We start from the raw sequence: 27,965 nt of genomic DNA, 5'->3' as shown, positions 1-27,965 counted from the left end.
AAAGAAAGCAATGTGAGAAAGCCATGAAGAGGCAAGCCATGAAGCAGCACTCCTTCATGGCCCCTGCATCAGCTCCTGCCTCCAGGTTCCTGCCCTGTTTGAGCTCCCATCTTGATTTCCTTAAATAATGGACCGCAGCGTGGAAGTATAAGCCAAATAGATCCTTTCCTCACCAACTTGCTTTTGGTCGTCACAGTAGTAGTAACCCTAACTGAGATTCTAAGTCAGCCCTTCCTCACAGTCAGCGACATGTACTTACAGGGGAAGAATAGAAAACAAGATCAGAAATTTAACAGGCACCGGAGTCCAGTGCACGTAATGATATGCATGGTCCTGTCACACTTGTGGTAAGTTCAACATGCCTGTGAGGGAAGATGGTTATAGACTCAGAACCCATGGTGTTTTTTGGGCACTGGCTCAGTATATACCAGAATTAAAAGTGCTAGTAGGGAAGCAGGTGTTTAGCACAAGTCATACTCATGGTTGGTTGAGGCACAGTGAGCCACCTTGACCATCTTTAGAAAAGTCCAAGTCGCCACATACTAGCCAGTGGCCAACTTTGTAAGCAGGCCTTTCTTAGTATAGCATTCTCCAGCACGATGGTTATAAAAATGGTGTGACTTTTGGAACACTAACTGCGTGCTGGCCACAGCGCTGAGTGCTTCACACACACAGCCTTATTGGGTTTCGTTTCAGAATGAGGAACCAAGGCAAGGAAAGATAAAAGCTTGCATAAGGTGTGCCATATTAGCAGTTGCATATTTTTACAAGAAATTGCAGGGCTGTTTCTTCAGAATCTATCTTTGAAACCACTTTGTTACTCCAGGAAAATTCAGGGGAGAGAAAGAAAGGAAGGAAGAAAAGAAGGAAGGAAGGAAGGAAGGAAGGAAGGAAGGGAGGAAGGGAGGAAGGGAGGGAGGGAAAAGAAAACTGTTACAGCTCTCTGTAATACAGGTAAAATTTTACTCAAGGATATTTTATTATTCTCAGTTACAACTGTTTTGAATTTTTCTTGTGTCGAAAAGAAAGATTCACACTGAACAGTTTTTTGGTTCTGTCCGCCTGTAATTGGGTTTTTAAAAATAACACTTTCAATTTGTGTATGGAGTTTAAAATTATTTTATGTAGATTGTGTCTTTTTATATGCTTAACTTGGTTTTCTGCATTTTGAGGGCAGTACGCGTCTGCTGTGAAGGGCTCAGAGTGGCAGATAGGAACAGGCTCTCACGCAGGGAGGGTGGTGTCATCCCGAAAGCTCCATGGAGACAGGAGCTCCTGGGATTGGGCACCTCTCTGGCCCTTGCCCTGTGTATCGATGATTTTATTTGATTGTTCATTTGTTATAAGTCAGTAGTAACAGGGTTACTAGAAAATTCTCAAACTTGAAGAATTGGTTATAGGAAGTTGTGGTTTGGAGCTGAGTCAAACAGAAGCTCCTAGCAACCGGAGACCTACTCTGTAAGCTTTATCTCTGAAGTATACAGGGCTGAACCCTGTACCTTAGTGTGTATGAGCGTGGACAGTTTTCTAAGTGTTGCAGCTCTCAAGGAAAGGCTTCCCCTGTAGGAGCTATACAGCTCAGTTCCAGCCCTGCAGGGGAAGGTTTCCCCAACGCAAGTGTAACAGTTCTGGTCCAGGAGAGTTTGGTTTCCCTAGTTACAGCTCTGGTCTGCAGGGGAGGGCTTTCCCCAGTGAAAGGGTAACAGTTCTGCTCTGGCAGGGGGAGGGTGAAAGTGTTAACAGTTCTGCTTGGAGAGATCTCCTAGCAATCAGGAGCCAAGGAATACCACAAAGCCACACCACACAACAAACCTCACACAAGAGATTTATTGGGAGGGGAAAGCCTAGGAGGGTGGCTGCCTCTGCTAGTGGGAAAGGCAGCAGGGAACTGAGCAGAAAACAGGGTTTATTATAGAGAATTTCTTGGGGTGGGGGTGGCGGCAGTGGTGGTGGGGGATGGGGGTAGTGCCAGGGGAGAGATTTCCAGGACGAGGATTGGTGGGATTTCAATTATTGAGCTTGGGCATGCTCAGGGATTGGTGGCTTTTTGATTTCTTGGCCCTGGTCTTGGGGTCAAGCCAGGATCACGCTGTTTTTCCTTTGCCCCTTTATCATACAGTTTCAGAAATTATTTAAATTGTCGGACACACAATTGGTGTCTACAGAGTGAGGCTAATGGAAATTCAATTTCTCATTCTTGTATGTTTCTAATGTGATTTGTGGTATTAGAGGTATTGGGGTGTTGTGGTATTGTGGACAGGGATCATGGCTTACCCATCTTTGTATTGCTGAGGGTTTTGCACAGGTGGATACTCGGTACATGACGTATAGTTAAGTGGATTGCAGGTGAGACAGGAAGACCTTTATTTTAGGCAAAGGTGGCGCAGGTTTATTCATGACTGAGAGTCTGTGGCAGGACAATGAAAGCAATCAGTTATACTTACGATGTCACAGACTGTTGAACACCTTGGAAAGATCTTGTGTTCTAGAGGGTGTCCTGGGTCATATGAGTGTAGCAGGACTTCTTTGGACCCATCAGTGGTTAAAGACACGGAGACCCATGAATATTTAAAAGCTTAGGCGTTTAGCTGGGTAGACTCTCAGCCAGCTCATCTAACTTCAGCCTCCAGTATTCTAGCCCACAACCCACCATGTGGCTCGTTCTTTACTTCTCTCTCTCTCTCAGGCCCTTCCCGTGTCACACTGGTGGACCTCCATGTCTGCTTCTTCTCCAAGAGACCCTCTCTTTACCCAGAAGTTCTGCCTTGTACTTCCTACTTAGATGTTGGCCACCACCTCTTCGTTAAACCAATCAGCAAGTGAGGAGGGCAAATGTTTACAAAATATGAGGCCAATGATGGACCGTGAGCATAACAATACTAAAGTCTGGCCAGTACTCAGCTTTCTGCTGGTGTAGCAGTCAATAGTTGAATGTACAGAGACACACCTTCATACAACGCACCCCAACACATGACTGTCATTTTCTTTCTCTCTCTCTCTCTCTCCCTCCCTCCCTCCCTCCTTCCCTTCCTTCCTTCCTCCTTCCTTCCTTCCTTTTTTTTTTTTTTTTGAGACAGGGTTTCTCTTCTGTGTGTATCCTTGGCTGTCCTGGACTCATTTGGTAGACCAGGCTGGCACCGAACTTGTAGCAACCCATCTTCCTTTGCCTCCCCGAGTACTGGGTTTAAAGGTCTGCACCACTACGCCTAGCTGAGTGTTGTTTTCTTAACCAGGCTTAGAAACCTAGAAGCTCTTAGAAATTCAGAGATAAGAGCCACGCAGATGAATGCTTCTTCTGTTGTAGACTAGTTCATCCTCAGGCATACAGGCCTCCTAATCCCTTTCCAAAGGTCTGTATCTTGCAGCACCTCATTGCATGCTGGGAAGTAGGTTTTACTTACTTTTACTGCAGAGCCGCTGGAAGCATTGGTATCCACTGTAGAGTTATTGCTCTAGCTGGATGTCAGAGCACCCTCTCATCCCACAGTTGCAGCATCTCTTCGTTTTCTGCTGTGCATACATATCTGTGATAAAGCCTGATATAGAAGGAGATTACTAATGTTTGATAACAAACAGAAGAATCAGCTGTCTCATTACATGAGAACTCATTTTCTTATTGCCATTTGAGCCTCTCTGAAGTGAAGTGGCACTATTACGCCAACTTCTCATTTATCTTTTGTTTCTCTTTCTTCTGTGTCTTCTCCATTTTTGAATTTTATGTGTGTCTTCTCCTTGATACCTGACTTTCTGTGTCATTAATCATTTAAAAATGCCAAGATATCCGGTCAGAAGTCTAAAGGCCCAATGCTATTTTAATTTGCTAAATTATCTTCATTGGATGATATTCACCATTTTTTTTTTCTTAGGAAGCTGGGACCTTTTTAAAAAAGATTCATTGAATTTATTTTGTGTATATGGATGTTTCACGTGCATGTATGTATGTGCACTATGTGTGTGCTTGCTGCCTGAGGAGGTCAGAAGATGGTGTCAGGTTCCCTGGAACTGGAGTTAAGGGTGGCTGCGAACCACCATGTGGGTGCTGGGTATTCAACCTGAGTCCTCGGCAAGAGCAACAAGTGCTCAAGCTCGGAGCCCCCTCTCCAGCCCCCACACGGACACTTTTCCTGGCCACAGTACAGTAGCACAGAGACTGATATCCAGACACTGGAACGGAGTCCATAGTCACATCCCATTCAGGTGCCCCTAGGTCTTTACCGTTTTTTTTTTTTTTGTAATTTTGTGTAAAGCTTTGTATGAAGAAGGATGCAGTACCCACAGTGGCTAGGAAGAAGGGAGCATCATCAGAATTTCAATCCTCTTGGAATTTTAAGTAGGAACAACAATAACAAACATATCTGAGCTCCTGAAAAATCACTCTGAGATCCGGCTGTGACTGTTGTTTTCCTCTTGGTTCTTTCTTTTCTGTGAGAGAGACAAGGGCTATAAGAAAAATCAGCATTTTCACTCGGAAATGGTATTGTCTGGTTTAATTTATTTATAAAACTTAGCTCTCCACGGTGCTTAGGGATATCTACAAGACAGTTTCCATAAAAGTTCTGTTCATTGAATTTTCACAAGCTTTAGCTCTCAGCAATTTTTAGTGATAACCCAAAGTCAAGTTTGCGTCGTTTTATTTAGCTCCCTTTTCCCCACTGAATATATTCAGGAGACTGTGCTGAAGGGACCAACGGCAATTATGGAAAACAGACTTCCAGAAACCTCCTCCTCTCTCCTCCCATGTATGTGTTTCGAAGCGACTGACTTGTCTTTATCCCAACTGTAGGTGATTTCTTGTAGAAGTTTCTTTCAAAGCACTCTGATGCCACAGTGTATGGAACAAGCCCTTTGTCTCTGCCAGACCAGGAACTGCTGGGCTTAGGGATCCCTAGAGCCTTGAATTGCTCCCTTGGGATCCCCAATTTCCTTTAAGTGTTCGTTAACAAGAACAGCGGTGATGCTGGGAGGTGAGGACTGACACCAGAGGTGTGTGCCCGCACTCATGTACTACACACACACACACACACACACACACACACACACTCACACACTCACTCACCCAATCCTAACAGATGTACACACACATATGCTATCCCCCTAACAAACACATACACACACAAACCCTACTTTCCCAACACACACATAGACCACACACATATACCCTACCCCCTAACATGTACACACACACACACACACACCATACTCTCCTAACACACACAGGTACAACACACGTGTAAACCCTACCCCCATGCATACTGCTCTTCTAACAGACACACCTATTCTGTACTCTTTAACATGCACATACACACACATAACATACTAACACACACACACCATACTCCTTAATATGCATACACACATATACATTCTATCCTCCCGACACAGACACATAACCTACTCTCCTAACACACACACATACACCAAACTCTCTCTTTGTCCCCTGACACACAGATATGACACCCTGACACCCTGCTCTCTTAACATAACACACACATACCAAAATCCCTCAACACACACATTCTATCATCCTAACATACACACACATGCGCACGCACATACACACGCATACACACACAGAACAAAGGCTAGGAATAGTTGGCCTTACCCTGGAAGAGTGTTTTAAAAGAGATCAGATTTAGGGAACGGAATATGCTTTAGTTGCAGACACAGAGACTATTGGATTACTTTTATGTACAGAGGTTGGGAGAGGTTATAAGGGTTTTTAGATGGCCTTCCAAGAGCAGGAGCATGAGAAAGGTCAGGCAGAGAGAGGTTATTCTGTGAAAAGGGGACAGTACATGCAAAGGCTCTGAGAGTACAACTGGGGTTGGTGAGTGTGGAACTTTTATGGTCCTGGACCTATGTGGGTATATATAATGAACAGTCACTCATACAAAGGGGTAACTGGCTTGACATAATGAATTATTTATGCATTTTTAGAGCTTAAAGAGATTTTGAAGAATGGCCTTCAGGTGTTTGGGAAACTGAAGATAAAGAGATGATTTGCAGCAGGGACTGGTGGTTCACGCCTGTAATCCCAGCACTCGGGAGGCAGAGGCAGGCGGATCTCTGTGAGTTTGAGGCCAGCCTGGTCTACAAAGGAAGTCCAGGACAGCCAAGTGCAGGTCACCAGTAACTGATTTCCCGCCTGGATCAAAAACTCATTTCCTGATCACACCAGTTCAGTTCTGGAAAGGATGTGTGTGGTTGTGCAAACAAGTGAGAAAACTCTGCCATATCAGATCATGCGGTGGAGGGATGTTGTGGCAGATCCCAGCAGACTTTGTCACGCCCAGTGGAAGCGTGAGTGACTCCTGAGGCTCTGGATTCCTGCCCCAGGGGAGAGGACTGTGGCTTGGTGAGATAGTCTGATGGATGATTGCTCAGATACCGCTGTGTAAGGCATTTGCCATCCTGCTACCTTTAAAGCCTTGTTCTGTTAAATATCGCTGTCCCCTTCTCTCTGGTTACTATGGTTCTGGCTCAAGTCATCTTCACAGGACATTTTGGCTATTCTCTTGGCAAACGTCTCAGTCTTTCTGAATTTCTTCTGCGCATTCATTCATTCATGTGTTATTAGTGCTCCTGTTTTCTCTGACCTTCTGTCAGCACACAGTAATTTCCCTGGGGCCTAGGTTGTTGTTCAGTGATTTAAGCATGTCATATAGTACTTCATACCTATTAACTCAAGAAAGTTTCTGCCGTTTGTGATTACAGTGCTGTGGTCAGAAAGTATGTAGGGAAAGCAGAAATACCTTTAGACTCTGTCATGGTGGTTGCTATTTTCATTTAGTTCCTTTTTATTGTTTTGAGGACAGCCATTATTTAAATTTAGAAAGTTTTAAAAAAGTATTTACTAATGCTAATCTCTCCCAGAGTACAAAATGGACATTATTATATACCAGAAGATAACACATGACACTTTGAAGAAGTGAAACTACATTTTGAATTGTTTCGCACAAGTTGCAAAGTATAAGCAGAAGGGGATTCAGAAGCACGTGTGTCACTCAGCAGTGAATGCAATACATGGCTTTAATTGTGTCAGGAAAGTCCTGACACCGTTAGCCTTGGGCTCTGTGAGTAGACTGTGCCTCCAAGCTAAATGTTGAAGTTAAATGATCACCAGTAAAAACTGTTACCTATTTCTTAGACCAACTTTACATTTGTGTTTATTATTTTATTTTCCTTTTTATATAGCTCAGGGCTGTCTCGGACTCACTATGTAGCTAAGGCTGGCCTTGAACTGCCCCTACTTGCTGGATATAGGCACCAGATACTATTCTTGGCTTAATCTTTTTTTTTTTTTCATTTTATAAAACAATCTCTAAGGTTTACAAATACATTTGTAAATTTCCCAAAAGAAAAAGTGTTCAAAAGGTGTTTCTTAGGTAAACACGTGAGTAAGAAACTATACAAACTCTCTAGTGCTTTGTAGTCAGTCATGGGGAAGGCATGATTGCTCCCAGTATTTTATAGTATGATAAACACAAAAAGAAAGCTTCCCATTCTCTCTACATTTCCAAATCCTCCATGTATAGGACACCCCACCTGCCACTGCAAAAGGCACATGAGCAGGCTCCCTTTCTTGTGGACCAGACTGCAGTCCTCAGTGATCTGCGGTGAGGGTTGGGGTGTGACTCACTGGTAGGACAGTCACATGCTTCTGTTGTAATATGGGATTCAGTTCATTTGCCAGAGCACAGGGGAGGGCCGGTCTGTTGGTACGGAATGGGAGAAGCAGAGTTATTAGAGTAACTGTGGCCCAGCTCTGCTCACAGTCTGATTAGGCCCCACTTCTGCCTCTGTGGGCTCCTGCTGGTTTCTCATACTGCTTGGCCTTCTCTCCTGCAGTTCTTGTTCCCATCCTTGTGGGCAGGGTTATTTGCTAACGCTGTGGCTTTCTGACTAGGCTGGACTCTTGGCCCTCCAGATGTGCTTTAGTACCATCGTGCCTACAGGAGAGTTCAGGGTCCCCTTCTGTGCAGAAGTTTGATACAGAACTCCATTGAGATACACGGGTTCTGTGCATTTGCCCGAGTCTCTCTATCTTAAGTTATGTCTGGAAGGGGCCCACAGCTTTGTCATGCTGTTTCACGAGTGAAGAGCCCCGGGACAGCCAGGTCAGGAGCACTCTCATTTGACTACATGTTTCAGGGTGTCTAATCTCTCTGGCTAGCACACTGACTGTTAAACCACATTGTGCTGCTTTCCACCCAGGGGACTTCCTTACACATACTCACTGACCACCTTGGCGCATATACTTCCTTCTTCCTCACCTCCTTTGGCTCTGTGTATTAGGCCTCAAAAAGGGTGCCCTTTGCCAGTCCGTTTACCCATTTCTTCCTTAATGTGCGGTGGAAAGTGGTGGGGACCTTAACGATTTAAGAAAATGAGAGGCCAAGATCTTTTTGCATTTACTCTTGATTGAAGTGTCCATTTGAGCATTTTTTCCTCTTTTGTTGTCTTCTGTCTTCATTTTTTTTTAATGAGATATAGAATATTCTAAATCAGGCCATCATATACATCATATATACACAACTATATATGCTTTATAGTTGTGTTTGTGGCTCTTCTGTAATTAAATTACAATTTCACATATATTTATTTTGTGTGTGTGTTTGTGTGTACATACTTCTTCTTACTGTGGTAAAATAGGCATAGCCTGAATTTCCTGTTGTAACCATGCAAAAGGATGAATCAGTGACCTCACTGCTGTATAAAAGCCATGAAGATTTAGTTTCAGAACATTTTCTTTAATCCAAACAGACATTATTCCTATTAAAAAATAAAACAAACAAACCAAAAACCAAAACCAAACAAAATAAATAAATTCAATCCCCCAGTTCTCTCAGATCCTAGTAACCATCAACTCTCTTCCTGTCAATGGAAGGCATTGTGTTTGATCCGTTACATAGATAGGATTACACAAAAAGTCATCCTTTGTTCCTGGCTGTTTTCACTAAGCATGATGGTGTCAAGGTTCATTTGTGTTGTAGTATGCGTTCATATTTCATTCCTTCTGGCTGCATAGTACTCTGTTTTATGGATGCACCATATTCTATTGGTCCATATGGATAGACAGATAATAAGGTTGCTGCTACGTTTTGGCTGTTGTAAACAGTTGCTATGAATATTCATGTTTTTATGTGGACATCTGCTTTCATTTCTTTTGTGTACAGAAATTGCATTGCTCTGCCTTAGGGAAGCTGTGTTTACTCTTTATTTGTATTTTGTTTATTGGTGCTAGGCTGGCCTTGAACTTGTGATCCTCATTCTTCTGTATCTTGAGCGCTTGCACTATAGGTGTGTACCATCACATCTGTGTTTAGCGAATCTCCCACCACTCTTGTTGGTCCTGTCTACCTCTGGCCTTCTCAGTGTCCGTGAAGTCCTGTCTCATTGTGGGTTTGCCTTGGGCAGACACTGTTGAGTGTCTTTTCACATGAAAAGATACTTAATTAACAGAAAAAAAAATAATGTAGGTTATAGGTTTTCTGGTAGGACTGGTGCCCTCCCACCCTAGAAGGAAGTATGCTAATCAAGTTCTGTGGTGCAAGTATTTCTGCTACGTCTGCTGTCTGATGTCCAACGTGACACTGAGGACAGAGCTGGCCACGGATGTTCTCAGTGGCTCCAGCACAACAATGGGGGGCGGGGAGAGGGTGAAGGGACCGCATTGGGGCTGTCTGCTTGTGCAGGCAGGACACTGCAAAGACTCACAGAGTGCCTCTCACATATTAGTCTGAAGAGAAAAGAATTTAATGCTTATTATCTACCCCTAATCTTTAAACACTGTCTTTTGAGGCAAGCTGTACTGTCTTAAGAATTATCTAACCCTGAGGGGACTTAATTAACCAGCTTACTGGCTCCCTGCTAATTAGTGTCAAAGTGAGGTGTTTAAATAACCCGGGTCTTTGTTACAGCAGAGCTCTCTTCTGTTCATCAAGTATTATGGGTTGGAGTTTTCCTAGTCTACCCACAGGCTTGGTGATGTGCAGATTCACAAGATTTAGCACATTACTGTCATTTGTTAGGTGAAAAGATGCAGAGCCACATGGAGAAAGAGGAAAGGCTCACACAGTGAGGTCTGCAAGGGACCACGGTGTGAACTTCTGCAGAGGGAGGGTCACCTCAGACATGCGTAATTAAATCCAGCAGTGACTGTGGAGCTGTCTGTACAATCTGTGCCTCGGCCTTGTGTGCCCCAGCTCCAGGCTTCCAGGCGTTCAGCAAAAACTGTTTTGTTTTTATGAACTGTTTTAGCCCAGTGAGTCACTCAGAGCCGGGGACAGTGTCAGTGTCCCTAAGCCTTCTGAAGAATAGCTGTCTCTCTCAGAATGCTGTTTGCTGCACAGGGACCAGATGCAGAGGAGGGGGACATGGCAAGAGCAGGGAGCTTTGTCTGTGTTTTCGTAGAAAACTGGGTGTTCTATGGCTTTCTAAACCCACCTGCCCATTTGAACAGATGTGCACGCGTGCCCAGTGCCTCTGTCCAGAATGTGGCTGCCACTGGGCTTGGACATTTCTGTGGTGCCCCTCCCAAGCGTGACGAATTCTGTTTATTGGTGCTAGGCTGGCCTTGAACTTGTGATCCTCATTCTTCTGTATCTTGAGCATTCTTCTGTATCTAGGAGCCTGCAGCACGTGGCTCCTAGTGGCTGCACAAGCCCGACTCTGGATTCTTGGTGACTTTTCCTCCCTCCGTGAAAGGCTTTCACGGAGCAGAACAGCTGAGCTCTGCCGTGTTCCAGAACCCCAGACACCCTCCCTCCCCTGGTTCACTTCTTGGACCGGTTGTACTACAAGCATTTCCCTCGGCCTGGCTTCCTCTGTGTCTAGGTCACGGGCAGAGGCGACTGAGCTGTTTGTGGGTGTCCGGTTGGCTCTGCACATTCCGGGGACTCTCCTGGAGAGGAGCCAGCCATGTGCCAAGGGCCACTCCTCCTTCTGAGTTACCTTCACAGACTGAGGGAAAGGGCACACAGGTAGTTCACCTGCCTCTCAGTCAAGGGAAGCCTTCTTCTTCTGCTTTGTCTCTACTTGCTCTCTGCCCCTTTGGTGTGAAGGCTGGGAGGAGTCTTTGTGAGAGTTGGGCAGAGCAGATGTTTTGGCTGACTCACAAAGCTCTGGTCTTGCCACGGGATGGTCCTTGTTCCCACTCACTAGTTCACATGATGCTGAGCAAGTCGATGCATCAGTGTACTCATTTGTGAAATGGAGGTGATGACGGTCACAACCTCATAGGTGTGGTGTGCCATTCTGGTAGGTGATGCATCTGGCATCATCATCATCATCATCATCATCATAATAATAATAATAATAATTGTAAATGCAGAGCCAAGCCTGGCTTGAGTAAGCCTCAAAGGAAAGTCAGTGATGTTGTGAACTCTCAGGGTATCTGAACCCATTTTAGTTTTGAGCACTTGTTTTGATTTGAGAAAACAAAACACCTTACCGTCTACCTCCCATGCCTTTGAAACGATGCCCAACTGAAATCGATTGCCTAGTATTTTAATTGGTAACGAACATTTTAATGTTATTGTTTGAAAGAAGTTCCAAGCTGTGTGTGTGTGTTGTGGAGGGTGGAGTGGGTCGGTCTGTCCACCTTCAAAAACCCAGTGAGATCGGGGGCTCCATCCTTCCATACCTCATACCAGCTTGGTGAGCTGAGCTAGGGGGCCGATGCACAGGAATAGTTTTTCCCTGCTTCTCCTGGCATGAGGGCCGTCCACCGTCTGTATCCAGCTTGTCTTTGCAGGTAGAAGGCAGAAATCACAAAAGCGGAATGTAGATGCATTCCTGGGTTCCCTAGAAAGATTTCCGTGTCAGCACTCTGGGCCTGCTTCTTATCTATACTCTCTCAGCGTGGGTTTATGTTGTAGAAATTGATATTTTAGCCAGAAGCTTCAATTCTGTTGTCTTCTTGATATTTATAGAATGCATTAGCTCTTCCTGTCATGTGCTGTCCAAAAGCCGTAATTTTTCTTGTTGCTTGAGACAAATGTTTACTCTTGTTTGTAGCCTAGACTGGCCTTGAACTTGTGATTCTCTTGCCTCAGCCTCCAGGGAGCTAGGGATACACGTGTGTGCCACTATGCCAATGGTGCCTGACTCAAAACCATTGCTCTTAAGAACTTTGTCTTTGCATATTATCTGCTAATTCTTACTTGGTAACTTTTTCAACACCCCCAAACATAGATACACCCCCCCAAAGAAACCTCACCAGGATCAGAGCATAGGGAATGGGGGTGGGCAGGGTCCTACAAGCCTGGATGTAGGACAAGCTTACCTCACGCTTACGGAGAGCTAACTGGTGCTGCTTCCCACATGCTGGTATTAAAGCCAAGTGCCATCACACATGTGTCCCCCCCTGCCATTCACCTTTTCCAGCTGTGAGGCTCCATCCCTTTTTTCACAGTTGGAAGGACTATTCCTAACCCTCCTCGATGACCCAGGCTCTTTGTACAGTGAAAGACTGGCAGTGTCTGCCTGTGTGGGTGGCTTTTGTTCTGGTGGCTTCTCCTCTCCTTCAAAGCTTATCTTTTCCCCTCCTGCTGCTCAGACGTACCCGATGCTCACTGCCCCTTCTTTGCCTTAGGACACTGCCTTTCCCATCACTTCTCTTAGTGGCTCGTCCTAATGATTTTCCCTGTTCCTCTGTCTCGGTTCCATGCTTTCCGAGGTCTAGACTCATCTGGTTCTATGATCCTCTCTTCTGTATATAGCTCAGCCCTGACTTTTGCCCCTTACCTGCACCACCACCATAATCCAAGTCACCATCACTTCTTAGGTAAGTATGTAACCTCTGTCTGTATCAGGACTCAGCTACCTGTTCCCATGAAATCCCTGAAAAACACGGGTTTCAGATACAGAACTTACTTTCCCTCTCTCAATGTGGATGTTGAGGGTAAAACCTGAAGGTAGCTCTTTAGAACTCACGGGGCTGGATCCAAACTAGAGATCTGGATTCTTGCCTTTCTTGCCATCATCCTAGCTTCTGCCTTTTCCTGTGGCCCAAGATGGCAACTCATGATTTAGTCATTTTATATAGGTGAAAGCTGCAAGAAACAAGAAAAGCAGATGGGCAGGAGGAGGTATCTCCCATGGGAGCCAGCTCCCTTTAGCAACCTTCCCCTGTGTTTCACACAGAGGCTTTTCATCAGTCTTATTGGTCAGAACTTAGGCACGTGATCAGATCTAGGTACAAACTCTTATTCTGGACAATAGCATACCCACCCCAAAGCGGCTGTCATTAATGAGGTATTGTGATAGACAGGCAGCCATCGGTGTACATCTGTGTCCTCCATTCCGCTGTACACAATGGCCTCAGTGATAAAAGGACAAAGATGATCATGTGCTTCCCTGAGAGTTGTTTAGAAACAACACTTATTCCTCGTCTCCATCCCAGAAGGGTAGCCGCTGCCCACCCAGCTATCGGGACTCTGCGTCCCTTCTCCTCTGCCGTTCCCCCTGTTCTCCTGAGTTCTGATCCTTGAAGGCATCAGTTCCTCCCACATTTCACTGTGTCCAGGCTGTGTCCTTTCCAGAGCGCATCTCCCTCCCTGGACTGACGCAGTCATTTCATGTCTCCGACCAATGATCACATCTTCCCTGACTCCACTTCCTTCTTCCTGATTAGGTTACATTTCCCTGTGCAAAACTGGGATGCAGCTCATTGCAGCAGATGCGCCCAGCATGCTGCAGGCCCCAAATTCAATCCATGGGCACCTCCCGAAACAACTCAACCCCCAACATAGGTACTTCCCTGTGTGACAGCATTTTCCATTTTTACTTTATAGTACTTGTCTCTGTTTTAACACGTGGATAGGTCTTAGTATGTTACCTCCTTTTTCTGCTGAATGTAGGGTCCAGGACTGAGGGGGCCTGTGCTAGCCTTCTTTTGTGTCACATCTCAGAAAAGGATAACGGGAGAGAGATCTCTTGTTGAGTGGGTGGAGATGTGGAGCAGGACTCAGAGTCATATCTGGGGCCACCACACCAAGCTCACGTGGTGCTGCCTTTCCCCAAGGGCACAGGTTGCAGGCTTTGTTGTAGCTGTGGGCATTGGCTCAAACTGGAGTCTCAGTTTCCTTACATGCCAATGGAGTAAATACGCTCTCTGCAAGGCTCTATATACGAAAACACCTGGTGGACCATTCCAGATTCCTCTGTCAGTGTGGCTTAGCAGACAGGAAAATAGTGGAAACAGAGATGGTGAGTGGAAACAGAGATGGTGAGTGGAAACAGAGATGGTGAGTGGAAACAGAGATGGTGAGTGGAAACAGAGATGGTGAGTGGAAACAGAGATGGTGGTGAACGCCATTCCCCACTCCCTTGTCGTGCCTGATACCTACTCTGCACGGTGAAAAAAAAAATCAAGATTGGCTTCTGGCTTAGGAACAGAAGGGCTTTGAAGTCTCTCTCTCTCTCTTTTTTTCTTAAACAAATACTTACGCAGCATGTAGAGAAGGGGAGAAACCTCTTCTGTGCTTATTTTAGTGTTTTTGGCTGAGACGCTAAAGATTAGACTCCCAAAAGATAAACAGTAATTCTTCCCAGTGTGTGGGCAGCTCCATAAGGAGAAGGAAGACGCAAAGATGTGCGTTAGAGCTGAGAGCTCATGTTCCAGGCTGACAAGTTGTAAAAATGCGGCAAGCGAAGAGGTTTTGGCTTAGCACAGAAAGTAGAGATGGATTAAGATGGCCTTAGCAGGGCCTGCACAGTATCAGTTGCTTCTGTGTTGTACTAGAATAGCTGGCGGAGAAGCTTAGGAGAGGGAAGGTTTACTTCGACCCAAAGCTTCAGGTCATTGCAACAGGGAAAGCTGCTCCTTGGACGTGGGAGTGTGTGGGAGACAGAGCTCTTCACAGCAGCCAGACCAGGAAAGCAGAGAGCTGTACCGGAAGCAGGGCCAGGCTATGACCCAAGACCTGCCCCATGCCACACAGCCACCAGCAGGGCCCAACTGATCTATAGCAGTGGTTCCCAATCTGTGGGTCATGACATCCCCCACAGGGGTCACATACCAGATATCCTAAGTATCTGAAAGTTACATTACAATTTATAATAGTAACCTAATAAATTACAGTTATGAATTTTGTAGCTGGTGTACACATGCCTTTGAACTCTTATTGTTTGGCTGAGGGAGAGAGGCTTTAGCCAAAGGTGTCCTCTGCTGCTGTACACTAAAGTACTCAGATGAGTCAATCCTGCTTCTGGTCTCATGCTGTAAGTGAGACAGAGCCTCAAAGGGTAAAAATATCCCAGTCACATGAAGCATCACTCATCTTTTTAGAGATTTGCGAAACCCGGGGAAGTCAAGGTAAGCTGTTTGGCCAAAAACAACAGATGTTGAAGCCAGACATGGTGGCCCAGGCCTGTTATCCCAGAACATGGCACACAGATGCAGGAGGATTACCTCGAGTTCAGTCTGGTCTACATAGTCTCGGGGCAGTCAGGACGTCATTGTGAGACCCTGTGTCAGGAGAACTAAAAAAGAAGAAAATCTTAAAATCTTAAAATCTTAGCGAGCTTACTTTCTTTCTCACGTCCCAAGCCAGACTCTCATTCCATTTTGTTTGGTAAGACAGCTGAGGTTTGACACTAGTCCTCCTGTGAGCCTTAGTGGAGTCTTGAAGGTTCACTGTTCCTAGGCCACCTGTGCTTTTGCGAGTGTTAATAGCTAAGCCAATGAAGCACTCGCCACGTTCCAGATTTTCCCCTAACCCTATGGGAATTGACCATTTAAATTCTTACTACAAATCGACATAGTTCTTTTTTTTTTTTTTAACCCACTTTACATCCTGGTTGTGGCCCCATCCCGCCTTGCCTCCCAGTCCCACCTTTCCTCCCTCTCCTCCCCTCTCCGCTATTCTTCAGAAAAGGGCAGCCTTCCTTCTCCTCTACCCCAGCTCATCAAGTTACATCAGGACTGAGCATGTCCGCTTTCCCCGTGGCTCTGTTTGTCCAACCATGAAGGGAGGATGCTAAAGACCCCATAGCTTAGGTCGGGTCCATAGTTCTTTAACTAACAATAGAGAACTGGGAACATGGTGGATGCAGATTGCTGTGTGCACCTGACCTTTTAGAGCAGTTGTGTAAATATCAGGATGGTTGGGTAGCTAAGGCCCATTTCCTGTTTTGAGTGCACAGCGCCTATGACTTTAAGAACAGCCAGAGCTGTTAGGAAATGTGCCCATGTCTCGATTCTGCTAGTTGATGATATACCCTTTTTGTATTATCAGAGAAAATAATTAAAACTAGGTTTCCTGCAACTTGGATGACTTAACATTTTTGATAAACATTTCTTGAGATGCTTTTAAATTTTACAGTTTTATGATGAGGCTTCTTAACCTTGTATTATGGTATGTTTCAGACTTGAGAGTAGAAAGAACAGTACGGTCAGCCCCCCTTGTACCCATTAAGCAGCACATAAACATGCTCTCCTGCCGGTTACCTGTTCCAGCCCCAAACTTCCATGCCATTGTCCTGTGGCATCTGTATCATCTCTTCTGCACAGCTTGCCAAACACAAGCCCACAAGACATAGGCTCTCCACCAAGCCAAGCATAGTACTAGGTCGACATTCCTAAATGTACTAACGGAACTTCCTTGATGCCATCAAGCCTCCAGGCTGAGGAAGAAACTGCTTTAAAACTAGGTTTGTCTATAGAATGTGTCTAAGTGATAGGGTTTGCTACTAGAAAAGTGACGTGACCTGTACTGGTCTGTCCAGTGGCCACCACGGTGGAGGCAGAGGAGTATCCTGAGTGCAGTTATTGGCTCTGGGGGGATTTTAAGGGGACTGTTAGGTACAGTAACATGTGTCTCTAGGAACTGTAATTGCCTGCATTGGCTCAGTCTTACATGAATATTATTCTGTGGTTTTAGAAATGGAAATGAAAGTTTTGCCTGGAGTTTTGCAACATCCCGTTTTTATTCTGGATATTGCTTTGTGCTTGATCTCAGCCAACAGCTGAGCAACTACAGGAACATTACTATAAAAAAACCATAATCTTCACAATTAAGCCACTCTTAATTGTGTAACCACTAGCTTGTTGGTATAAGGGCTTCTTTTTTCCTTTTAAGAATAGAAACAGTTTATCAGACGTGAAATGCCCATATTAGAATGCTAGGGTTTGGTGGTTTTGCTCTACACTGGAATCTCATCCTTATTAAAGAGAAAGACATCAACCATCAAATTAGGAAAACGAGGAAATTAAAAAAAAAAGTTGGATTTATTCAACTGTTCCTGACCCTGGAAGGGCCTGTATCAAACTATTTCCAGGGGTCACAAGAAAGTGTTACAGCCACACAGCCCTGTCCTGAATTTTCCTGGTTAATGGCACGTGCTACACTTGGGACGTGTCCTTTGAATTCTGCGCCAAGTGGAAGAGGAAAAAGTCACCTTGATGAATAGGACTTTGGGGCTTATTTGAGACTTTTGGTAGACCATGTCCCTCCTTTCTGTGGGTGAGTATGTGGGACCACTGTACCCTTCCCATATGAACTTGAACTTCAGTGGCAAACACTTTCTCTCCCTAGCCCAAGCAAACATCTGCTTGTGAAGTTTCAAAGGCCAGTTAATTATGTATGCTGCGACCTCTGTCGCGGTACTTTGGTGTTCGAGACGTTCCGGAAGGATATGGAATCAGTAGTTTGCACGTGGCTGGACAAAGAAGGATGAAGTCAAGGTCGCTGGCTGCAGTCCAGGCACAGATTGCCATGTAGAAGTGCAGTGGATGTTGGCACAAGCTTTGGTGCTTTGTACGTGTTGAGGACCACACGTTCTAGAAGTTGTAAATTTTGTGCTTTTAGTTGCACATCCATATTTTATTTTCCTGCCGTAGTATCTCATATACATAATTACATATTTTTGGTTTATTTTCTGTCTGCATTCTCTGCCTTGGTGGAGGACATGCTGTGTCAGCGCCTGTCTTTGGATTTGTCTGTTTTAGCTCTTAGACAGGGAACTGAGACTGACTGGATAGGAAAGTATGCAGTGGTACTGAAAGGCCTGATGGTAGGGTAGTGGCGAATGTACCAACAGGTTCCTCATAGCTGAAACTGAGAGAAAGGGCGGGGCAGGAACAGTCAAGCACCCAAAGAATTGCTTATAGAGAGGATTGGTTCCAACAGATGGCTATTTTATCACACCCAACTACATTGCTAACTTTACCTCCCTTTGTTCGTGTTTTGTTTATACTTAGCTTGTTAATGTGTTTCAGTCTCATAGCTGCATAAGAGCTATAAGCATAAGAAATTTATACTCCACGTTATGTCTGGACATAGCCAAGTGACATCAAATTAATTACATTAGTATGGCATTGAATGTTTCAGGACAGAGTTCAAATTCTGGGATGAGTATGACTTCGAGTTGATTAGATATATTCTCCATGTCTTGGTTTCCATGTGTGGGAAGAGTTCTCATGTTAAAATACTGTGAGGACTTGGCAGAGCTGAGTCGTGTATAAGACTAATACAGTCGCTTGCCCACAGTGAGTGAGTGTTTGTGGCAAATGCAGTATAATTACTTTTCCATAAGTGCCTGTAAGTATTCGAGCCTGAGAAATCTGGTGGCGGGTTAAAGGATTTTAGGTAAAAGTGTTTTGAGAGACTTAGGGTCACTTTTGGCCCAGGGTCTTGTGTTAGTCGGTTGGTATTGTAACCCTTCAGAGGCTCAGTTTCCTGACAGTTTCCTAGTGTGAAAGATAATTTATGTTAGTGAGGAGAGAGAGAAACAGAACCAGTAGGGTAAATGTGTGTGTTCTGTGTATATGTATGCAAATATGTATGTAGGAGGCTTATTATGAATCGCATATATAAGGTTGATTACAGGAGTGGGCTTCTGTGACTATGGGTTGAGAAGTCCCACAGTCCACCATGTGCAGCATAGAGATTCCAGAAGCCAGTGATAATTCAGGTCAAGCCATAGGTCTTGAAGACTCATAGGAACCAGTGATGAGTCTTTTCACTCTGTAGCAAGAAAATTCAGACCTAATGGCGAGGAGGCTGGTCCATTAGTTCCCAAAGCCAAGAAGCTGGGGCTCTGCCGTCCAGAACAGAGATGGCACAGAAAGAGGAGCTGGGCTACAAATCTCAAGGTCTGCTCCCCACTTCCTCCACTTGGGCTTCATCTTCCAAAGATGCCATAATTTCCTTAAAGAGTGCCATTCTCAGGGCCATCCAGACCATACCAGCCAGTAAGCCACTTGCAGGAGCAGGCCTTCCTGCTTCCTCTGCCACCTCGTAGGTGTGTAGCTCTAGGCAGGTTCTGTTTTATCTCTCACTGAAGCTGATTAGAAAGTGAGTGTGCTTTGGCGTGGTACATAGGGTACTCAAAGCTTTGCAAAGCCCACGGAGGCTGTGCGTGCGAGAACACTGTTCCTGTCATAAGGAAGCATTACTGTCATGGCCCTTTGTACGTTAGCTGTTGAGTGTACATCTCAGCGTGAGGCAGCCTTTTTAGCTCGGCATGTCTAAAAATTAGTATGAGGGGTTCTCACTTCCCCTTTTCAGTTTTGTGGGCAGAGAAAAGTCTGCATAAGTAAAATTTACATGAAAAAGTAAGGAGGTTGGGCTCCAATAGTCACAAAAATACAGAGTAGACTATAGCCGTTGTGAGTTAATAGGCTTACTGAGAGAAATTTTAAAGAGCTATCTGGTGAGAGAGCGAGAACCTTCCATATTTCTGATGGTAAGCCAAAATTGAAGCAAGCATCAATTAAATGCTGGCCAGGTTGTTGGACTCTCCGGCCAGGTCCATCTCTGGGTTTCCACAAAATGGTTCCAGTCACATTCTTCGAAACCCATAATTCACACATTTCCCATCAGGTCCAGTGAGGGGACAACCCTACATCCTGATGTGTCTCCTGCCCACAAGCCTCCCACCCGCGTGTGATCGAGCGTACCCAATGTAGTTGGGCCAAACAAATTTGCTCCTGGGGTGAAAACATGTGGCGTGTTACCTCCCAGAAGCAATAGCCCCCAGCATCTCAGTTAGTATCTGTTCTTGGGAAAGGGCCATAGAGGTGAAAGGTGTTCTTGTTTCATGGCTCCCTTAGGCACAGAACTTAAAACTTAAAAGGTAACTGTGGCTCTCACGACAGGCACCACCGTGCTTACTATGTGCACAGAAACACCTACAGCTGCTTGTTCAATGGTCACTCACGCCCTTCCCAGCTTGAGACTTTTCTCTGTCAGGCTCCATCCTTTGGTTTCTTCTGTCATGGCTCATGGTGTCACTCAAACTGTTCCCCACTGTCCGTGTACAGCGCTATGACTTGAATCCCCTGCATCACAAGACCAGCTAATAATTATTAACAGCAGCGTGAAGAGTGGGTGCAGACCAAGAGGCCAGCAGGGAACTCGCTGTATTTCAGGTGAGAGAGAGGTAATGAGGTTTTTTTTGCCCAGGGTGAGCAAGGCCCAGGAGAGCTTTGGAAGAAGAGTCCACAGAACTCTGTGAGCACCGAGATGATGGGAAGAGTGGTACATGGCCTTGGGTATGGTGTGTCCACGACAATAACTACTTTTTGGGAAACATGCTTTGTGATAAAGCACTTCCTGTTACACACTGAGACTTGCTCAGGATAGACCCCAGTTCCTCAGCCTTTTATGTGAGCATTGTCTAATTTGGCTTCAAATAGCCTTCTTTGGGTCATTTCCTTCACTTCTGATCCACCCTGGGTTCAGCCATTGTGTGTTTCTTTCAGTTCCCCAAATACTCTCAGAGCTCTTTTGTTTTTTGCAGCCTGGAACCTTCTTTGCTTTCTGTACAGAGAAACTGTTATTTATCCTTTGAAATCCAAGCCTGCTTGCTACTTCCTCAAATCTCCAGGCTTCTCCGACACCCGTCTTCATGCTTTCTCATTCCTGGATGAGGAAACATGCTCTTCTTCCACCCACAGCATTCCTGTGAAGACTTATGGAGACCCTCTGCCCACCCCCCTAACCCTGAGACTTGAGCACACAGCCCCGGGACTGGCTGGATGAGGCAATGAAGAAACAACTCAAAAATGTCTTTTGAGCGCAGGTGTCCAGAGAGGCTGGAAGAGGGTATTGGTCCTTTTGGAGCTAGAGTTGCAGGCTGTTGGGAGCTGCATGCTGTGGGTGCTGGGACCCACACTTGGACACTCGGAAGAGCAGCAAGCACTCTTAACTGCTGAGCCGCTTTTCCAGCCCTTCAAACTTCCAGCTGTGAGACAGGATAGGAAAAAAAACAAAAAACAAAAACAAAACAGGAATAATTAAGGGGTCCTGGAAAGAGAAAGAAGCCCCTCATTTTGGAGTCATTTCCTGCTGGCTGCGGGTCCTGGAGAAATTTTAGCACAACAGATAAAATCAAGGTAGCCTGCAGAGATAATTCCACCCTAAGAGCCATTCACGCAGGGATGTTCAAAACAACAGATGAACTTGACTTACTTAGAGCCAGAATGTCTTTGACCTTGATCTTAACCCCATTAACACTTCTCTCTGGCCCCTAAATCCAGAGCATTTTATAAAACCATTTCATTGATGAGAGGAATTTCATTAAGAGAATCAAGTAGCACTTATGATTTTTTTTTAACTTAAGTTTAAAACTTTGTGGATTTTTTTGTTGTTGTTCTTTGTTTTTGTCTTTTGTCTTCTTTCTTTCTATTTATTTATTATTATTATTTTTTTTTGAGACAGGATTTTTCTGCTGTCTTGGAATTTGCTGTATAGATCAGGCTGGCCTCAAAATCAGAAATCAACTTCCTCTGCCTTCCCAGTGCTGGAATTAAGTCATCCCAGTGCTGGAATTAAGTCATGCACTACCACTGGCACTTTAAACCTTTGTTTTATCTTTGAACCCTGTAAGGCATATCCTTTGAGCATTGTAACTAAACCACAAAGTCTGATGATGTGAGGCCAATCTGGCTGCGACATCTGTGCTTCTTGCCAGGGGTGATTTGCCTTATCTGGCTGGCTGGGTGTTTCCTTCCTCCCTGATGGTTCCAGTTGCCTCAGGTTCTTCAAAAAACTGCATCTTTTGGGAAGAGGACTTTAACTAGCAGGGGACCGTTCTTCAGCAAGGGTATACAAGTATGTGCACCCCGCTACAAATCCGACTGAAACCCTCCTGAGAAGACACTTGACTGAGTGTTCTCTCTCTCTTCCCCTCCCTAACTCTTCAGGCTTCAAGCTTAGTTGGAGTTGGTGTCATCCCTTATCTCCACTTTGCAAACTTGTTACCTTTGCTTCACCCTGACTCATCCTGAAACTTTTTTTTTTCTTTTTTTTTTTTTTCGGAGGGAATCAGGGAGCTGGCTTTATATGAATGAAGGTCCTCAGGCTCCCAGTGACTGTATTGATCTGTTTCTCCGCTGCCAGTGACAATGCTCCTGGAAGATCTTTGGATCCGAAAGTCCAAATACTAATTACACGTTAGGAGATTTTCATAGGGCATGTGTACACATTTTGTCCAGTATCAAGGTCGTCCCGCTTTCCTGTAGATAGTGACCCACCTCTGACCCTGGCCTGTAGTAGCCCTGGTTGAAGTGATTGGAGATAGGTGTTTTGGAAGCAGACCACACCTTCTTCTAGCTGCAGGGACGGTGAGAATAGTCTCCCAAGGGCAGCGCAACCCTGGGTAAATTCCACCCTGACCTGAATCTGTTGCCTCTGGGAGCAAGGCAAGATGGCTCACAGGATTTCTGCGCTACCGCTAAGATGTCTATAACGAACACAGGTGACTTGTTAATAAAAGGATGGTGCTCTTGCAGTTTCTTCTGCTTGTTAATGAGTGCAGTCCAGAGGAGCAGGGTGGGAAACCCTGCCCGACCAGACATCGTGCAGCAGGTCATTTACAAAAGCCCTGGTCAGGTCACCCTTCCATCCTGCCTTATGCCGTCCTCAGTCACTCGGGCCTGCTTTTGTTTTTTTGTCTAGCAAACTACTCCAAGTCTCTTACTTTGAGCTGGACATTTTTTTAAAGCACTTCTGCAGTATTAGTTCATTGAACCCTCATGCCATGTAGGAATGGGATTTTTCATTGCAGGGCTTGTTCATTCTGCCGGGGTGTTTCTCTTTGCCATCCCACTTCTGACACAGAAGCCACAGATCTCTGAGCATCTTTTTGTTGTTGTTTTGAGATGGAGTTTCTCTGTGTAGCCCCGGAGGTCCTTGAACTCTGTAGACCAAGTTGATCTCCAACTGTAGAGATCCGCCTGCCACTGCCTCCCAGGTACTGGGATTAAAAGTGTGCCCCACCACACTAGGCCGTTGAACATCTCTCTGTCTATCTATCTATCTATCTATCTATCTATCTATCTATCCATCCATCTATCTATATAGCACTTGTTGTATTATATAATGACTTCTGTGTCGGTTTCCCCCAGGGGTAGGCTGGAGTTTTCTGCTTAGTTTTATTATCTGTAAAATTGGTCTTACTTTGCAGTATAATTGTGCATATTGAAGACTCATAGGATAATGAGTTTTTCTTCCTTTTTAACATATTTATCTGTCTATCTATCTATCTGTCTGTCTATTTATTTATTTTGAGATAGGGTTTCACAGTATAACCCTGGCCATCCTGAAACTCATCTATAGATCAGGCTGGCCTCGAACTCAAAGAAATCTACCTGCCTCTGCCTTCAGAGCAATGAGATTAAGATGTGCGTGACCACCAACCAGCTTTTGTCTTGTGATTTTTTTTTAACTTTTTATTTTTTGCTCTTTACATCATCATTTACACAAGGCAGATGGAGACTGAAGGAAAATCAGGATGGCCAATGGCAAAGACCACACAAGAACAGTGCTGATGCTCTTATGGTCAGAAAATGGAGACAGTCTAGCATGTGGGTGGAGCATGGTCATCACTGACATTTTTCTGAGGTTGGCTCTAGCCACCCGGGGTGGGGGTGGGGTTGAAGGTTGCGAGTGGTTAGGGGCGTGGGTGGGGAGGAAGTGTAGGTCAAGTGCTCGGTTGTTTTCTCCGTAAAGAAGGAGAAGAATGAAGGCAGTAGGCTGGCCCACAGGCAGGTGTGCCTGATTTACATGTCTGGAGGCAGAAGCAAATACTTGGACGAGAAAGAACAACCCAGCAGTTTATTTCTCTTTGGAGCCCTGACTGTCCTGTCTAGCTGAGTAGACCAGGCTGACCTTGAACTTGAACCAGACTTAGAGAACCTTCATGCTCAACGTCCCCACTGTCCAGTCTGGGACTTGACTCCATAGTCCTGCAAGGGGTGGAGACCTCTTACAGCTGGGCCATCCTAGGGGCCAGAGAGAAGGCTTTGGCAGCAGTAGAGGTACTCACAGACTGTCTTCAGCTGTGTGTGAGCTGTGAGGAGAACAGGCCTCCTGGGATGCTGTAAGCACAGAGCCGAAATGCCTCTGGGAAAAGGCAGCCACATCCTTTTCATCTTGTCTTAGAAACAGGGTGGAAAGAAGAGACAATGGTAGGATCTTAGAATGCCACTGAGAGGCCGGAGGGAGAGGCTGAGAGCCTGCACTTGGGGTGGCCGTGGGCCTTTCAGTATGGTAGTCAGAGCTTGTCTGCCGAGGGAAGGGCAAAGGAGGGGACTGTCACCTGGCAGGGCTGATGGCCTCTGGACTTAGCAGTGAGGGCCTGGCTAAGTGTGGGAGGAGATGCAATCTGCAGCCCACTTTCTAGGGACCTGAGATAGAACTGAAGATGGATTAGAGTATCCGGAGGTACAGGGGAAGAAGGAGAGAAGGAGAAAAGGAGAAAGAGGAAGGAAGGGGAGGAGAGAGGGGATGAAAAATGAGGTGAGGGGCATAATGAGGGACAGGGTCTCACTGTGTGGCTCTGCGCTGTCCTGGAACTTACTGCGCAGTCCAGGCTGGCCTCAAACTCACTAAGATCTGCCTTGCTGGGATCAAAAGCATGCACCACTATGCTCGGACTGTGAAGTCTTATCTTTGAAGACGTCGTGCACATTCTTGGGCACAGTGTTGAGAGGAGAGGGCAGAGCTGTGGCCAGAGGAGAGACTGCAGACCGTTGGGTTGAACCACAGGCTAGCATAGGCCAGGCAAGCGCTCCACTTCTGTGCTCCACTGGCTTTGTCCACATCACCCTCCCCCCTGCTTTTTTACTTTTTGAAGGCAGGTCTCACTTCTTTGCCCAGGTTGGCCTTCAGCTTTCTATATAGCCCCAGCAGTCCTTGAACAGTCCTTTCTATATAGCCCCAGCAGATCCTCTTGCCTCAGCCACCTGAGTATCCAGGATACAGCCCTGTGCCATTAGGTCTAGCTTAAAGTGGACCTTTAAATTTTTTTTTAAAAATATTTTTTAGTGGTTGATTCCAGGGATAGTCAATTATGTTCTTTTATTCTTTCTTTCTCCTCTCTTCCTTCTGTATTATATAAATATGCCCCAAAGTAACCTTAGTCTTCGGAAGACCTTTTGTGGGCAGTGCATCGGTTGTGTTATTTAGCAAATGTTTTCTATCTGTATACTGTGTTTGTTGTTAGTTTCTCTTGCGCACACATTCCTAGATCCTTGAGCATGTTTCTTCGTATTCTTCTGGATTCTGCCCTGGAATGAATTTCCAGGTATGAAATTAATGTGCCCAGGGGACTAGGTGGGTCCTGGTAAGACTTCGGGAAGATTTGCAGTGAGCCGAGAGCCTGGGAGGATGATGGGAAAGTCGAGCTTCCTACGCTATTGTTCCGGTCAAGCTCTGTGTGTGTATGGGCAGTCCACCGCTCATCAATTATCCTTAACACTGTACGCGCCCGAGGGAGGTGCCTGCACACAGGGGGATGTGCAGTTGCTAGAGTGTGTGTCAGTGACTCGGTAACTGGCGTCCTGTGTGTTTGGGCTTTAATTTTTTTATTTTTTTTTAATGATCGCTATTGTCAAGAGGTTGAAGAAGGGTACTTTTAGAGTGAAAGGTAGCAATGGGAGGGAGTTTATGTCTTCATTTCTGAGGTTTTTATTTTTGAAGCGGAGACAGAACAAGTTCATCCTTAGAAATGAAAGGAGCTAAGGACTTTTGTTATAGCCACGGCTGTGTTAATATTTTTGAACAATTGTAACAGCTAAGGGAAATGTGATTTCTGTAGCTATAAGGAGATTCTATTGCCTCCATGCACATGGGCGTGTGTATGTGAGTGTGTGTGTAAGTCTGAAGATAGCCTTGTTTCTCAATAACTGGGCCCCCTCCCAAGGCCTGGAAATTTGTTCCTCAGGCTAGGCTGGCTGGCCATGGAACCCCAGAGATCTGCCTCTTTGGCCTTGCCTGTGCCTGGCTATTCTCACAGAGTCTCTGGGGCATCAGACTCAAGTCCTTACGCTTGTAAGGCAGCCCATTTACCAAACGTCTACCTTTGTGTTACAGTGCCTGCTCTAAGTTGTGATCTTTTTGAGTCAGTAATTTTATTGTCAGTTACAGTCATTAAATAGTTTCCTTGTGTCCTGTGAGTATGACACACATCTCCTCCTTTTCTCCTTGCACAGAAAAAATACAGAAAGGGATTCATTGATGTTTCAAAAATCAAGTGTGTGGAAATAGTGAAGAATGATGATGGTGTCATCCCCTGTCAAAATAAATATCCATTCCAGGTGAGTTGGCTGCCTTGTAGAAGTGTTCTGCCAGGCTTTGCCCCATTCCCATTTGACATTTCCAATCCCGGGTTTGGTGGCTGTTTTGTTGTTTGTTTGTTTTTGTCACCTTCATAGTCCTTGCTTCTCTTCATTAACTGCTTAAGTCTTTGGGTGCCATTTTGTTTTCGTTTTGGCTGTTGTAGTCTACCATTGGTCCCCAGTCATTAAACCCCAGGACTTTCCTGTGGGTCACTTTAACCATGGAGCACAGACAAATGGGTGCTGGGACTCATAAAGTGCACTAGATTTTTTTTTTTCTGTGAACTTGAGAACCTGGGAAGTAGCGAGAATGAGTTATTTCAAACAGAAATGAGATGAAAAGGGCTTCTCCTGATGAAAATGGTGATAGCAGTATTAGTTGCTAAAACTACATGACAGTCCTACCACGCAGATGGGTGAGTGTTCTACTGTTTTCAATGGTGACCAAGGAAAGTGAGGCTCAAGGATGGTGGGTGGCTCCCGCAGAGCTACACTGTTAGTGAAAATACAGGATGTGCAGTTGCTAGGAAGGAAAAAAAGCAAGTTCGCTGAAAGGATCTGGCAGGAAAGGACTGGTCAGATGAACTTTACTAGGAGAGGTATGGGCTGGGGCACTTAACATAGGAAAACTATGAGGAGAGCCTGCTTGGGCCTTAAAGTGGAAGGAGAAGGATGTGCACTGTAGCCGTGCAGTGGGGCTCTGAGTGGAGAGGGAGTTTTCAGTTCTGCATAACAAATGGAGTTTTTGGCTCTTTCACAGGTTTTCTTAGGGCAGGGCACAAAATGAACTGGGGTTTGTAGAGAGAAGGAGACTGGTACTCTAGAATCTTCCCAGACAATCGAGCTGCCTGAGATGCCAAAATTAGATGTTTATTATTCAGATCAAGGGCAGTATTTCTAGAAATTCTTGTAACAGTACAAAAATGTCCCATGCTACTAAGGTTGTAGATAGAGCTAAATTTGCTCCATCAATGGAGATTCTGGCTGCTATACAGACTAAACCAGGCAGCAGCATCTGTGAAGTGGTTAGACCAAATCAGGGAGTCAATAAATTATCACACTAAACAGATTGTTATTCTTATAACAACACTGTAGATTTTTGGGGTGGTCCAAGCCCAAGCTTTGCTTTCCAGATCAGGATGACTTCCCTGGCATACTAACATTCGTTATTTAGTCCAGCACTGGGTGCACAGACAAACCTGGGTAAGGTGTAGAAACCATGCAGTAGAAATGGAAACATCTCTCCACAACCCTGTCAGCACAGTGTCTCTGGTACTTCCTTTCACATTCTGTCTTGCAGTATGACATTCCTAGTGGTATCTCAGAACTAGGCTTGTGTTTGATGCGTTTTTGTGTCTTGGGTAGTTCTACCAAAATGAGGCTGTTGAAATGGGTG

The 27,965-nt window shown here is 45.2% G+C and overlaps 1 protein-coding gene across 5 annotated transcripts in view; it reads left to right on the top strand.

Moving 5' to 3' along the window:
• Tec (tec protein tyrosine kinase) overlaps positions 1–27,965 on the top strand; it is a 99,738-nt gene that overhangs the window by 40,682 nt on the left and 31,091 nt on the right. For all 5 annotated transcript variants that reach the window (XM_060380732.1, XM_060380733.1, XM_060380735.1 and 2 more), the window contains one exon: positions 26,444–26,548. In XM_060380732.1, the coding sequence (XP_060236715.1) occupies positions 26,444–26,548 (105 nt within the window). The remainder of the gene's footprint in view (positions 1–26,443; positions 26,549–27,965) is intronic.

This window comes from Meriones unguiculatus, chromosome 3 (genome assembly GCF_030254825.1).
Source record: "Meriones unguiculatus strain TT.TT164.6M chromosome 3, Bangor_MerUng_6.1, whole genome shotgun sequence".
In the NCBI taxonomy this organism is placed as follows: domain Eukaryota; kingdom Metazoa; phylum Chordata; class Mammalia; order Rodentia; family Muridae; genus Meriones; species Meriones unguiculatus.
This window is presented reverse-complemented; position numbering and strand designations above follow the sequence as displayed.